Source organism: Electrona antarctica, assembly GCF_951216825.1.
Source record: "Electrona antarctica genome assembly, chromosome: 11".
Classification (NCBI taxonomy): Eukaryota; Metazoa; Chordata; class Actinopteri; order Myctophiformes; family Myctophidae; genus Electrona; species Electrona antarctica.
In genome coordinates, this window is record NC_136792.1 from 15,929,109 (window position 1) to 15,942,797 (window position 13,689).

The following is a 13,689-nucleotide window of genomic DNA, read 5'->3' on the forward strand; positions in this document are numbered from 1 at the left end:
CTATCTCTGCACATGCATCAGATTGGGAAATGTCCAGCCCCCATCATGTTCTTGAATTAATTAATTTACAAGCTACTACGCTTTGGCTATTACTCAACCAAACATGGGGCCTTGCATGCAAGCTGTAGCAATTATATTACAGTTCAGTTGGTTTCCTAGCAACCAAACGGATGAAACAAGATATCATCCAATACGATGAAATGAAAACCAGGACCATACGGCAGAGGCACTAACCAGGAAATGCAACACTAATGCAGATTTAATATCTTAGAGAAACCTCAAGTTTGGTCTCAGAGATTGAAAAGGAGAGCCTTTATTACTGTTTACAATCATTCCATTAAAGATGAGTTGAATTGAGTTTTTGCTGGGTCTGGATTCTCGGATATCCAGAAAATATAAAGGTAAGAATGGCCTTTCATAGACATAGCTGATGTGTAAAGATGGCTCTGAGATTCTTTCTTTTTTAGTTTGGCTTAATGAAGTGCAAAATAAGCAAAATAGGGGCTCAATAATGTAGAGAAAGTCACCGCAAGTGCACAATAACACACATACATCCAATCCCTCTGACACTCACACAGGGTGCATGCACGAGTAAGCCCGCACATACACAAACACAATAGCTTATAGTGAGATTATGTCAACATTTGCATGAAATCAAACTCTCAATATCAGCCGGCACCACATTTAAACAGTAAATTAAAATGCAACAAAAAGATAGACAGAAGAGAAAGGTTTTGTTCATGAAGCGGCCTTTTGTTCCACAAATAAAGAACAAATTAGAGATGTATCTTTTTACTGCTTTGCCTCAGCCAGTCTGTTGCTTATTTCTTTGCTCTTCTTTGTGACGCCACCCTCTGGCTTGGGTTCTGCAGTGCTTGTGGAAGGTTTCTTCTTGGCTGTCTGGGAGCTAGCGATCTGCTTCTCTTTGGCTTTTTTCACCATTTTGCCTGTTGTGGTCGGTGTCTTTTTTGTTTTGGTGCGAGATACAGGCTTGTCGACCTGAGGGAGAGTATAAAGTGTGCACCAAATTAGTTAATTTAACTACTACAGAAACCAAAGCACAGACATATTATGTCAGAGCTTTATTTTGTACATGCAATACATACCCTGGCCTCTTTATCCTGTTACCAAAGATGAATGGCAGACAAATGCCACCACATTACATTGGTGATATTTGCATGTGGTTAGTGTAATGGAAATAAAACAGCACATTGTGTGCTTTCGTGCCTTGTTTTATATATTTGTGATACATGCATAATTCTCAACTTAAAACACATTTTCTAAAAACAAATGATATGTTCTGTTAGTATCTGCAGATAGATGTTTATGCCATAGAATGGTGTATTTGGTATCAGTCAACCAGTAGTTCTTACTCTGTAAGAAGTTAAGAACTGACAAAGCATTCCTCCTTTGTGACAGGCCAGGTGACACTTTTACAACTAAAGATGAACTGCTATCAAAGGTATATTAATCAAAAGGTGGAAAGAAGTCTACTGATTTGAAATCTATTGCAATGGCATAGTTGCACATTATTTTGATCTGTGTCCTTTACATGTCTCCCAATGCATCCATCCAAACCTTCCATCCTTCTGTTAATCCATCCATTCATCCACCCATGCACTTGGAAGTCCCCAGCAAATACACAATCAGTTATTGACCCCAACAGAGGGGTGGTGGGGGCAGGGAGGTGAGCAAACTGTGAGGAAGTGGCTGATAGTTTGGCAGAAGAATCACAGCAGCTGTAAATTAACAATAATGTGACCTCTGGTCTCTACTAACCTCGCCTCACCAGGCTTTCCACCTCGGAGGAAAGCCTGGTCTCTGTTCCAAAAGTGCCGTGTGAACCGGTCTGGAACGGATGATATGATCGTTACGTCATTGTTGTAGTACTGTTTTGTAGTCATCAGGCAGGAACAATCAAACGGAACTTCCTTTTCCCTCAAACCGGAAGAATAACAATAAAAGCTCTCGTAGCCTGTAGCTTTTATTGAGAAAAATCGGTTTGAGGGAAAAGGAAGTTCCGGAAGATTAATGACTACAAAACAATACTACAACATGACGTAGCGATATCATCTGCTCCCAACCGGTTCATAAACCCGAAATGGAATGGTGCCCAGGCTAGGTCTCTACTAGTGCATTCTGCATCTATAAATGTGCTTGTGCGTGCGTGCGTGTGCATATCTTGATGTGTCTGTTGGTCAATCTGAGGTCAACCTCAGAACCAACCATGCCTTCTATAAGAAATAGACAACACACCTGACTACAGCAGATTTAGAACAGAGCTGTTCTCAGTCTCTGAGAAGTCCTACAAGAGTGAGAGAGGGAGTGTCCTTTTAAACACACTGCATGCAGACACACATTACCTACTACTGAGACAGACATGCATGTGGAAATATTAGCCTGCCTATCTATCTATCTATCTATCTATCTATCTATCTATCTATCTATCTATCTATGTACGCACGCACGCACACGCACACACTTTAAAACTAAATAAGACATTTTCTTTAAAAAAAAGTTACCCTGATTACAAACTAATATTGTTTGCTGTATTTATTTGTTCTCATAGGTAATTGTTACTGACTATAGCCTACACACCATACATTGGATGTTCTTGGATAATGATAATATCCTAATCCTAATATCATGATGAATGATTTATTTTTATTAAAACAAATTGCAAAAAAATTAGAAACAGGCTGTGAATGGTTTTAATTAACACAAGTTAAATAGGTAATATATAGTTTAGATATTTCATATATTTATACCAGTTAATTACTACTTCAATTTTGGTAATTGCCACACTAAGCCTACCACAAAAAATATCATCCAACTCACATTGATTTTTTAATACAATACACGGGAGCTGAAATCTAAGCATTACGCAGATTTTATTCATTGTACAGTTTCAAACTCATGGTGTTGAGTTAAAGGCTATAACGACATGGAATTGGAAATATGTCATTACATTATTATTATGACAGCTATCTGTATGCTGCTGAGAGTCCCTCACCTTGGTGGGCTCCTTGCCAGGCTGATTGTAGAGGCTACGTATCCGTCTTCGGTCCACCACCTTATTATCAGTGGGACACACCTTGGCCTGCTCGCCCTTGTACGCAGCACTGTAGGTGCTGGTTTCTAGGCTGGTCTCCTTAACAGCGTGTTGGTACTGAGATGGGGCTTTAATGGGCTTTACTGGCTTTACATCCTTGTATGCCTTGAATTCATTCCTAAGAGCAATGATAAACAGCAGTTTAACATCCATGGAAAAATAAAGATAAGCTGTCATGTCAACACACTATCAGGAGTATTCTGACTTACAATAAGAAAATCATCATCAGAAATATCCAACCAAAGCACACACAAAATCCAAATTCAATGACCGAAAAAAGGCATAGGCTGTTGTACAATGCTTATTCTTTGCCTATCCTCTACAATCCTTATGCATGCTGGCCCAGCCAGCATGCTTTCTGGTATAGAGGGACGGGTAGCGCATGCATGGAGCAATCGCTGTATAATATTGGTTATCTGAGCGCCCGCCCCTGCCCCCCTCCGCCCCTCCCCTCCCCTCCCCTCCCTGGTAGAAAACAGCTGAGAAAACTGATGTCACCATATTTTGAGCGACACCCTTCTGCACTGTAGTTCACTCCCACTCCTAGACCAGGAAATGTGTCTCATTCCCCCAGGCTTTCATTTTTGAGCCGAATGCGAACGAAAATAAAAGCCTGGGTACAGAGGCTAAGTTTAATATTCACTCATTTTCAGCTGCATTACTGTATCTCAACTGCAAAACAGTTATAACACTGGGCCCTCCATTTGACCTCTTGAAATTTGAAATAATACCTTTTTTTCTAAATTAAACGTATTATTATAAGACAACTGACACTCGTCAGTCTAAATCTAAATTGTCTGGTTAAAGGAGCTGTCTCAGCGGGATCTAGAAAGACTTTTCCATGTGTTCATCTTCAGTAGACTTGACAATGTCTTTGCAGGTCTGAGGTCTCCCTAAATATCTATCAGACGACTGCAGTTGATTCAGAATGCTGCTGCTCGAGCCCTTAATAAATACCAAGAGAGTCATGGAACATATCACTCCAGTTCTTAAATATTTGCACTGGCTCCCTGTGTGTCAGATAATTGATTATAAAATACTACTGTTGGTCTGTAAAGCTTTAAATGGTTTAGGGCCAAAATATATTTCTGATCTTGTACGATATCGTGAACCATCCAGAACACTCAGGTCAACTGCTTGCTGTCCCTAAAACCAAAAATAGACATGGGAAAGCAGCATTTAGTTTTTACTTTATATGCACCACATATCTGGAACAGGCTCCCGCCTCCCAGAAAACTGCAGGTCTGCTGCCAGTCTAATTGTCAACCCCAAGCCCAAAGGCATGGGCCAGACTATATGTTTTGCACCCTGACCGTCCGTTTGTGGTTCTGCCTGTGAGCAGCTAATCTCCAGCACTGTTGATCGCCGCACACGCCAACACTCCCTGGGTGCCAGAGCAGAACCTCATACCGGTTTTCACATACCAGTGAAGTCCACGGGTTCATGTACTTTTTATTTGCATTGTAATAGGAGGATTTTAGATCACCTCATATAAGAACATGTCATCCCGGCCGTTTCACTCATATGGATATGAAGAATCAACTGACTGAGAGAAAACGCTAATGTTACTGCTGCTGAACACAGAGCCACCTCCCCGTGGCCAAGACACTTTGTTTATTTTTGGACCACAATGCTTATATGAGATGATTTTAAGATGACCCCATGTAATTCTCCATAGAGAAATTACTTCCGTGAACCAGGGGATGAGTGAATGACGTCAGGACTTCGGCACCCTATAGTAATAGAGCACCGAAGTCTGACGTCAATATCGGTAGAGGGCGCCATGTCCACTGGTTCATGTACTTTTTATTTGCATTGTAGGCCTACGCCCATAGGGGGATTATAGATCGCCTCATATAAGAACTGTGTTTAAAAAATAAACAAATCATCCAGGCCGTTTCACTCATAGGATATGTAGAATCAAGTAATTCATTGAGAGAAAACTTATGTGAACCAGGGGATGAGCGAGCGAGTGACGCCAGGACTTTGGCGCTCTATTAAACCAGATGTTTAATATTCCATCCTGATTGGCTAAGATTGGCTTTCAAAGTTTGTAGGAGTACTCCATTTTCAACAAAATGGCTCAAATCATGAACACAACCTGCAATTGGCGTGACACTTTGCACCCACATTCCCACTAGGCCATGGAAGAAATGCCACTTTAAAGTGGTGGCACTATAACAGGCAGATTCATGTATTTACCTATAACTGCACAGATCTGTGTAAAACTTTGTATGCACACTAGGCCAAGGAAAGCTCTGCCCTTCATTTTTCAGTTCTACCTTAGCGCGACCGTCTTATGTAAAACATTTTTTTATATTATTACTTACACATGATCTCTATAGTCTTAGCCTGATCGACTAAGATTTGCAAAAGTTTGCAAGAGTGGCCTGTATTGAAGGAAATGCGTCAAATCATGAACACAATGTCTGATTCCGGTGAAACTTTGCACGCACATTGCTGGCCAACAATAACCTACCGGTTCTGACTCCTGGTGACCTGTGCTCCGAGGAGCATTTCTCTATAGTTTATTTTAAAAACACAACTAAATACCTTTCTGTTTGGCACTGCCTTTGATTTTTTTTCTTTTGTCCCCTCCACTGCATGTTTTTTTTGTATAATTGTGTTTGCTTTGCTTGTTCTGTGTAAAGCACATTGAATAGCCTTGTTGTTAAAATGTGCTATACAAATAAAACTGTCTTGCCTTACCTGAAAATGTATTTTATGTTTATTAAAGAGCTAGATAAACAAGGAGAACCTTGCGACTGAACAGTTTGTACCGCAATTATTGTTGTCACAATATATTGTTGTTAGTGTGGTGGCTTTTTGAGGGGCGCTAGCTCCTCCTATGTCCAGCTTTGAGGGTCTGTGTAAACACAAACATTGAAGACAAAAGTGTGTAAACACAAACATTGAAGACAAAAGTGAGGACGCAAATTGTGATTGGCCAGAATGAGATGATGTATGATGACGTATGATAAGATGAAAAAGTGATTTGTAGTAAATATCGTAACTTATAATGGCTCTTTACCTTTGTTTTAACATAAATTGTACCCACTACCAACCAAGACAATAGATATCCATTCAAAGAATGTCAGGGACGAATTGTACCAACCAAGACAATAGATAGGCTATCCATTCAAAGAATGTCAGGGACGAATTGTACCAACCAAGACAATAGATAGGCTATCCATTCAAAGAATGTTAGAGACGGGCTAGAGTAGATTTAGATTTTTTTATTTACAGGACTGACTTTTTCATTGGCTATTGATCTTATTTAGCAAAACAATAATCAAAATACTATAATCAATATTTCAGCATTCAGCCAATTCTTAACCGATAATTGATCTACATTTTAATTGAGAAATTGTGTTAATTCAAGTGTAGCCTATATTTCACCTTCTCAGCTACAGTAGGCTGTGGCTATGTGGCTTTCCTTTTAATTCAAAATGTGGAATTTCTTTTCAGAAATTCCACATTTTAAATTAAAAGGAAAGCCACATAAACGAAACCGTTATACTTATATTTATAACTGTTATAAACGAAACCGTTTAACACTTGTAGACTTATTTCCGATAGTTTGTGCATAAAGTGTCCTCCAAAAACAGCCTTTAGGCTTGATATTATGCATAATTCATTAATTGATGATATGGCTATGTGTAGCCAAATTCATATAGGCCTACATGAGGCTGATTTATTTAATTTGCTTTAATATTAGTAATAAATAACAAGTAGATCTATCATCTACCCATGACTTGGATTTCCGAGGCTGACCAGAGCTAGCTATACCCATGACTTGTTTCAATCCCACAACCAGGCTAGCCTATATAGGCTAGTAACTAAGGCTAATGTACTTACCTGTAGCTGCTGCCAGTCGAAACATCCTTTATCTGTTTGTTCACGGCGTCTGCAGCTGCTCTGCCTTTCCTCTCCATAGTGACATCTGCTGGCAACTGCTCTTCCGTTTTTTCAGACATTTTTACATCTACGGCATCTTTCTTAGGCGTTTTTGCTACATTATCTTTATCTTTTACTTTCTCTTGGACCTTTTCCTCTATTTCACTCTTCTCTACGCCGCTGTCGGCTTCAGCAGGTACAACATGTTCAAGCTTGGTACTGGAGGAGGTAGTGGTAGTGGGGCTGGGCTTGGGGATCCAGGGGTGATCTCCCTTTTTCGGAATAGGCCATGGTTTGTAATCCTTCTGATACTGGGTTACGTTGTTGAAAGGTTCCACCGAACGTTGGAACTCATTCCTCGGCTTGCAACTAGGTTCAGGGCGCACTTTCCAAGCCTTGAAGTCTTGGCGCATGACGGACGCAGAGCCATCTTCGCCCGCTGCGGCACCAGTCGCGGGCGGTGCCTTTGGCCCCTGTTCCCTGGAATGAAGCTGGGTTTCTATGGCAATGGGGCCGGTCTTCTTCTGTTGAAGTTGAGGCTTGGCAGAGAGATGGTGCACTTCGGTTGCATCCGAGTATTTTTTGAAAACCAACGGCACCGCGATGTCGGCTTTGTCCAACTCACTCCAATAACGATTGATGCAGCAAGCACGCGTAATGCACGGCCATGCCATTATTATCGGGGGAGCAATGCGCCGAAAGAGTCGAATACTACTGAAATGTGGCCCGGTGATGTGCTAAAACGAATGCGCTACTCACGATAAGACTTCTGCACGCTGCAACCACTCAATTTCGGTCCACTCAGGACTGTTCTCTATTTTAAGATTGACCGCACTGATCTTTGCCAGGAGTGAGGTAGAATCTGCACGCTGTGTTCTTACCAAATAGGCTACCAGCTATTGTTGAAGTTTAAATGGACTTTGGGGTTCGGTGGGTGGAGTAGCTCAGAGAGATCTGGACGGGAGTAGCTTACATTGCTTGCGAGTTGCGCATCAAACCGACCCCACCCACTTTAGTGATGCGAGCCTCCCTCCAGATGCCCAGGATGGCGAGACCGTAGTACCATTACCGTAGAGGTCTGTACAGTGAACTATCACCTGTATCCATCACCGTCTGGCCAGCAGAGGGAGGACACATTCTTAACCCCTCATTCCCCACGAATCATTTTAAAAGCTATAGGCTTTTTCTTTTATTCTTTCTTCAATGGAATACCAGCGGGTGCACTGTGCACATCAGTAGACAGTAGTAGACTACTATACTGTATAGGCTAGTACCTCCTAGGACACCTATGGAGAGAACCGCTCTTTAATTCAGATGTTCTATATAGTTTGTAGCCATCACCATAAAAACACAAGGTCATTAATAATACACAATTGCTTTAATGGAATACATCATCCCGTTTAAACGGAGGGTGTGTCTAAAAAGGCTCAGTCTAAAAAGAATGATTCCGAATCATTTTTAGTCTTATTAAAATGTGCTAAACATTGCTATTGTTTAGCAGCTTAGCATTAGCTGTAAATTAAATTCCAATACCCAGAATACAATTTTATGATGGCATAATACAGATTATAATCTAAAAGCAATTGTTGCATTATCACCACACCTACCTGGGACTGGCATGACAGGCCTAACCATGTGCCTTATATGAATATGGAAATTAAACATAGCATAGACATTGATGATTTTATTAACACCAAGAACAAGTATCTTGTATTATAAGAAAAGCTATACTAATTAAGAAAATAATGCAGGAACATGTTAAACGCCATATAAAATACCAGAAAATACTTTCATACAAATCACACCATTATAGGCCTCAACACAATAACTATCTACATCTGATCTGACATTGTCAAGTCTGAGAACAAATCAGTTAATAAAAAAGTAATCACTCCCCTCTTTATCAAAGTTCTGTTGTGCATCAATTCAACAATATAATGCATGTCAAGTCCTCTAGTCTCTATACTACCAATGGTTTCATGTCCAACATGCACTGTTATCTACCTTCACTGAAATTAGTGTATTTTCAAGGTAATTTGTTTAGAATTTTCTAAACGAGTCTTCAGACTGGATACACACAGAAACCCATAATATACTGTATAATTATGTTGTAACCTATACCCATGTAATATGCATATGAAACATGAATGAGTTATGGTGTATGTATTCTAATCTAGAGCAGAGTCCCACTTAGAACCATACAATCTTATTATGCTATGAATTCTTTGCAAGAAAAACCAGAACAATGATTCATTGATTAGGTTGATATGAAATGGATAGAAAAATGCACACAAATAAGCCTTTTCTTTTTTGCAAAAAACATTAAAGAGGGTAGAAACGTTTATGAGCAACATCATATATTTTCAACTCGATTGTGTCCCATTAAGCTTAAAGTCAATGTCAAATACATTATGTCACCACATCTAACTCTCCATGGGCTCAGCCTTGGCAATGGCTTCCAATTCAATTTCAACTTCAGACTCATCTTCAGGGTAAAGTCTGCAGTATTTGTCCACCATGACATCAAAGTCATGCTTGACATGGGCGTTAACATTAAGCACGGCCAGACTCTTGTTCCGGTGCTTGACAGGTGTGCTGTTAAGGTAGGTCTGCAGCCGCTCACCTACTCTCTCAAGGTTGCTGTCCTCCATCTTCAGTACGGGCAGGGTGGAGAGAATTTTGAGGAATGAATTCACATTGGGGAAGAACTTAACATCTGATAGCTGGAGGGTCTCATGGATGGTAGTGGGCAGACGTACCTCCTTGCCTCTGTGCTTCCACTTGATCCTCCAGCAGTGAAGTTCTGCTGGGAGCGTGTCTGGGGTGGGAAGGTCATTGCGGTAAACTTCTGCATAGTTTTCCTCAGAGGTGTTAAACTTCATCTGACCCATTACAGCAGGGACCAAGGACAGACATTTGAGGGTTTTAAGGTTGGTCTCTGAGAATATGTCTTCCACCTCCTGGATTACTCCTCGGATCACAGGGACAGTCACATATTCTTTGAAGTATGCCTCTGGGTGGACCTCCCCGATATCAGCTGCACGCTGTTTCCGAAGGAACAGCCGAGGTACTGTCACAGGAACCCCCATCGCAGTAGCCAAATTCACAGCCTCCTCAAACCAGAATTCATGGTAGACATCAATGTTATCAATGACCTCATTCAGGGAATGCAGCACAGCAGTTAGGGTATTGGCAGCAAAAAACACATCAAGCGTTTCTCCTTGGAGATTCTTGCCAAAAGCTCTGGTGAAAGACAAGGCATTTTTTAAGATGACTATAGTGACAATAATCTCAAAGTCAGCCAGTATCTCTGTGATTGAGTAGGCATCTGCTGTAAGTGTATCACTGAAGTTTCCGTCCTCATTGTCCCGGATGCTATCCATGCTTTGCACAAGGGCCTCCAGCATATCCACCATCAAATCAAATACGTTGTGCTGTTGTGTCCAGTGTGAGCCACAGACTTCTTTTAACTTGATTTCTTTCTCTTCGCTCCCTTGGTAAATAGCAGAGATAGCTTTCTCTAATTCTACCCGAGTAGAAGGGTTGCTAAAGAAACTATCAATCTTTCTCAAGGTTGCCATGGCAATCTGGACACTGGGGAAAGGTAGACTGTTGGCCAGGTGGATGTTTAGTGCGGGAGAGGAGCAAGGCAAGTGCAGTGCCAACGGATACTTCTCTATCAAGATTGCTGCCACTGCTTTCATTTTGATGGTTGAGGTCCCTGTGGCCTGGTGAGCTTGCCCACGGCAGTCCTCCATGCTCAGGCCCCAACGTTCAGTCAGTTGGGCTTCTAGTCTCTCCACTAGGGAAGCCTCATCACCACAGAATGGAACAAAGTCCAGAAACTCCTCCCTAAGGAAGCTGCGTTGATCCACAAAGCGCAAAAACAGAGGGAGATTTTTCTCATTCGAAAATTCAACCAGGTCTCCTGTGACTAGAGAGAAGAAGCGACTCTCTCTTGCCTCCATGAGTATCTCTTCTCTCACAGTGTTCTCAAAGATGTCCAGGAGCTGGCTCTGCTGTTCTATGGAGAGGCACTCTGTGTTCACAGCCGATGCCCCAAAACGCTTGCTCAAGGCCACATCGCCAGCATTCATGCGGTATTCTAGCAGGGCCTGGAAGTTACTACAGTCTCGTTTAGCTTCTGGTAGCTTGTCAGTAGCCAGTGAGATGTTCTGCTTTCCCAGCATGGCAACAACTTCAAATAAGGACCTCAAGTACTCACGAAAGCCCCTTTCGTCTGGGGACAGCTGCGGCTCATCGTCTTTGTTGCTGTCCTCCTCAACTGTATCTTTTTTTGAAAGCAACTGTTCAATAGAAGATGCTACTGTAGATGAGAGGAAGAGAGATATTATTTGATTGAAGGTATATATATATATACACACATTCCATGTTGATCGGACCTCCCCCTTTAGGGCGAGGTCACTTCACACACACACACACACACACACACACACACACACACACACACACACACACACACACACACACACACACACACACACACACACACACACACACACACACACACACACACACACACACACACACACACACACACACACACACACACACACACAATGTTACTTACATCTCCTTTCCTTGATTTTCCTTATATCCTCTTCAGTCTATTAAGAAGAAAAAAATTACTTTGGGGAGAAATAAACACAAAAATACAATTGTTTGAAATAATTAGTTGTCTTTTTGTTTTTTTAAGAATTGACTTTTTCATACCAATTCTTTAATTCGCTTGCGATGTCGAGTGTGAGGATTTTTGAGGTGGCTTGTCAAGTCAAATATAGTTGGAATGGCTGTATCCTTCAGAACAGTCCTATAGGGGCTCTGGAAAAAAAACACAAGCTCAAAATTCTTAATGTGGAAAAAGAATGGCTCACTGAGTAAGGTTTTTTACAGCAATAACACAAGATAGGCTACTTACGGTTTTGCACACCATTGCTGGGTCAAAGTGTTTGGCACACAATCTGTAGTGCTTGTTTAATTGGTCTGAGGTTTTTGTCTCAAGATCAGCCCTGCGACAGTTCTCTACCCAGAGTCGGCATCTGCATTATAAACACAGTCACAGAACAAAAGATAAGTGGAGGGATTCATCTTGGTGGCATACTATTGTGATTTTGGTTGACCACCTGAGTGCCACTGGTCCCTCATGAGTCTCCATCTAAACCAAAGGGGTGGTGCACTGGTGGGTGAGGATCAGCTGAGTTGCACATGTCAACACACCAGGCAAGCATTGCATATACATTCTAGTTTATTGTAGACACCCAAAATACAGCATGAAGAGCGGACACATGACGTACCTAGCAGATTAGCTCTGGTCCATAGGCCTAATGCCCTAGCTCTGGTCCATAGCTCTAAATGCAATAGCATTAGAGCTATGGATCAGAGCTACTAATGACCTATGGACCAGAGCTGCTAGCAGATATGAAAAGGAGGATAAGAGCTGAATGAACAGGAACAGAGCATGCATCTCATATCATTGCGCACAGACAGACAGTAGATCTGATAAAGTAGTGATGGTCATCGTATCATGGAAATTATGCTTACGTAGACGAGTGTTTCGCCACAGGGTCAAGCATAAATCATAACACTAATTTGTTAAACTCTATGTGTTATATGCAATGCATATGAGCCATTCTAGGGCTATGATAGCTCTGGTCCATAGCCTTACTGCTTCTATGATTAAAGCAGTAAGGCTATGGACCAGAGCTAGGGCTATGATAATCCTGCTGAAATAAAAAGGTGTAAATAATAGAATCGCCCATAAGGCAACCACCACCGATACTGTAACTTTTAACTTACAGTAACTTGTTCCAGCAATGCTTATTGCTTACACAACGTCATATATTTATTAACAAATACAATACACACTACACTCATGCGCCTTACCGTTCCGGGTCCCTAGGAAACCGAAAAAACGCCAGATCAGACTGTGTACTCTTCCTGGTGCAGTTTGGAGCCGCGCAAAAATTTGGCATTATCCACCTAGCTAACGCTAGCCCCGCTAGCTAACTTTTAGCGAATATGCCAAGCAAATGGCAACGCTAACTGTAACGCGAGCCGTAACTGTGGAATCTCAAACTATTTCGTTTCTAATACTGTGCTCAATTAAATTGTGTGTTCTTCGTAGATAGATACGACAGTTAACAATTGTGAACATGCAACAGAGTGTAGCAGGCAGCGTGATGGATTCAAAAAACCTCTACCGACTTTAGATGCTATTCTTCGTCTTGTACATTTCGGGCAGTTCGTGGTTATTGCAACACAATACTGCCTCCCACTGGTTGTTAGCCAGGTTGTTGTACTGGGGATGTTACCCAACTACGCTTTAATTGTATCGCTAGTCATACATCAGCAGATCAGCTGCAGTCTTTTCTACTGTGTTTAACTTAACGAATGAACGTAGTTTGCATGTCTTTAATGCGCATACAAAAATACATAGGCCTATCTATATGGATGGACTATATGCATGTGTAGCTCCAGCCTCCAGAAACAATAACTCTGAAGTCTGAACTAAACACTTCTCTAGGTATACTTCTACGGATATTTGGCTCGTTGGTCTAGGGGTATGATTCTCGCTTAGGGTGCGAGAGGTCCCGGGTTCAAATCCCGGACGAGCCCTTGATATTCTTAGAAACGCTGTCAATTTTCATTTGGTATAACGT

General features: G+C 41.5%; 2 protein-coding genes across 4 annotated transcripts; both read right to left on the reverse strand.

The window, feature by feature from the left end:
• Window positions 1-506: 506 nt before the first annotated feature.
• On the reverse strand, window positions 507-7,927 carry map6b (microtubule-associated protein 6b). 2 transcript variants are annotated; one of them, XM_079513947.1, is made up of 4 exons: window positions 6,971-7,927; window positions 3,014-3,230; window positions 2,257-2,305; window positions 875-999 (listed from the first exon to the last, which is right to left on the reverse strand). In XM_079513947.1, the coding sequence occupies exons 1-3, from the start codon at window positions 7,681-7,683 to the stop codon at window positions 2,261-2,263; spliced, it is 975 nt and encodes a 324-aa protein (XP_079370073.1). In that variant the 5' UTR covers window positions 7,684-7,927; the 3' UTR covers window positions 875-999; window positions 2,257-2,260. The 2 variants fall into 2 exon arrangements, with proteins under 2 accessions (XP_079370072.1, XP_079370073.1); XM_079513946.1 differs by lacking the exon at window positions 2,257-2,305 and having other exon boundaries at window positions 507-999.
• A 753-nt stretch (window positions 7,928-8,680) lies between these two features.
• Window positions 8,681-13,292, reverse strand: thap12b (THAP domain containing 12b). Of its 2 annotated transcripts, none has more exons than XM_079515013.1 (5): window positions 12,914-13,292; window positions 11,949-12,069; window positions 11,744-11,851; window positions 11,601-11,637; window positions 8,681-11,333 (listed from the first exon to the last, which is right to left on the reverse strand). In XM_079515013.1, the coding sequence occupies exons 1-5, from the start codon at window positions 13,000-13,002 to the stop codon at window positions 9,433-9,435; spliced, it is 2,256 nt and encodes a 751-aa protein (XP_079371139.1). In that variant the 5' UTR covers window positions 13,003-13,292; the 3' UTR covers window positions 8,681-9,432. The 2 variants fall into 2 exon arrangements, with proteins under 2 accessions (XP_079371139.1, XP_079371138.1); XM_079515012.1 differs by having other exon boundaries at window positions 8,681-11,336.
• Window positions 13,293-13,689: the final 397 nt, after the last annotated feature.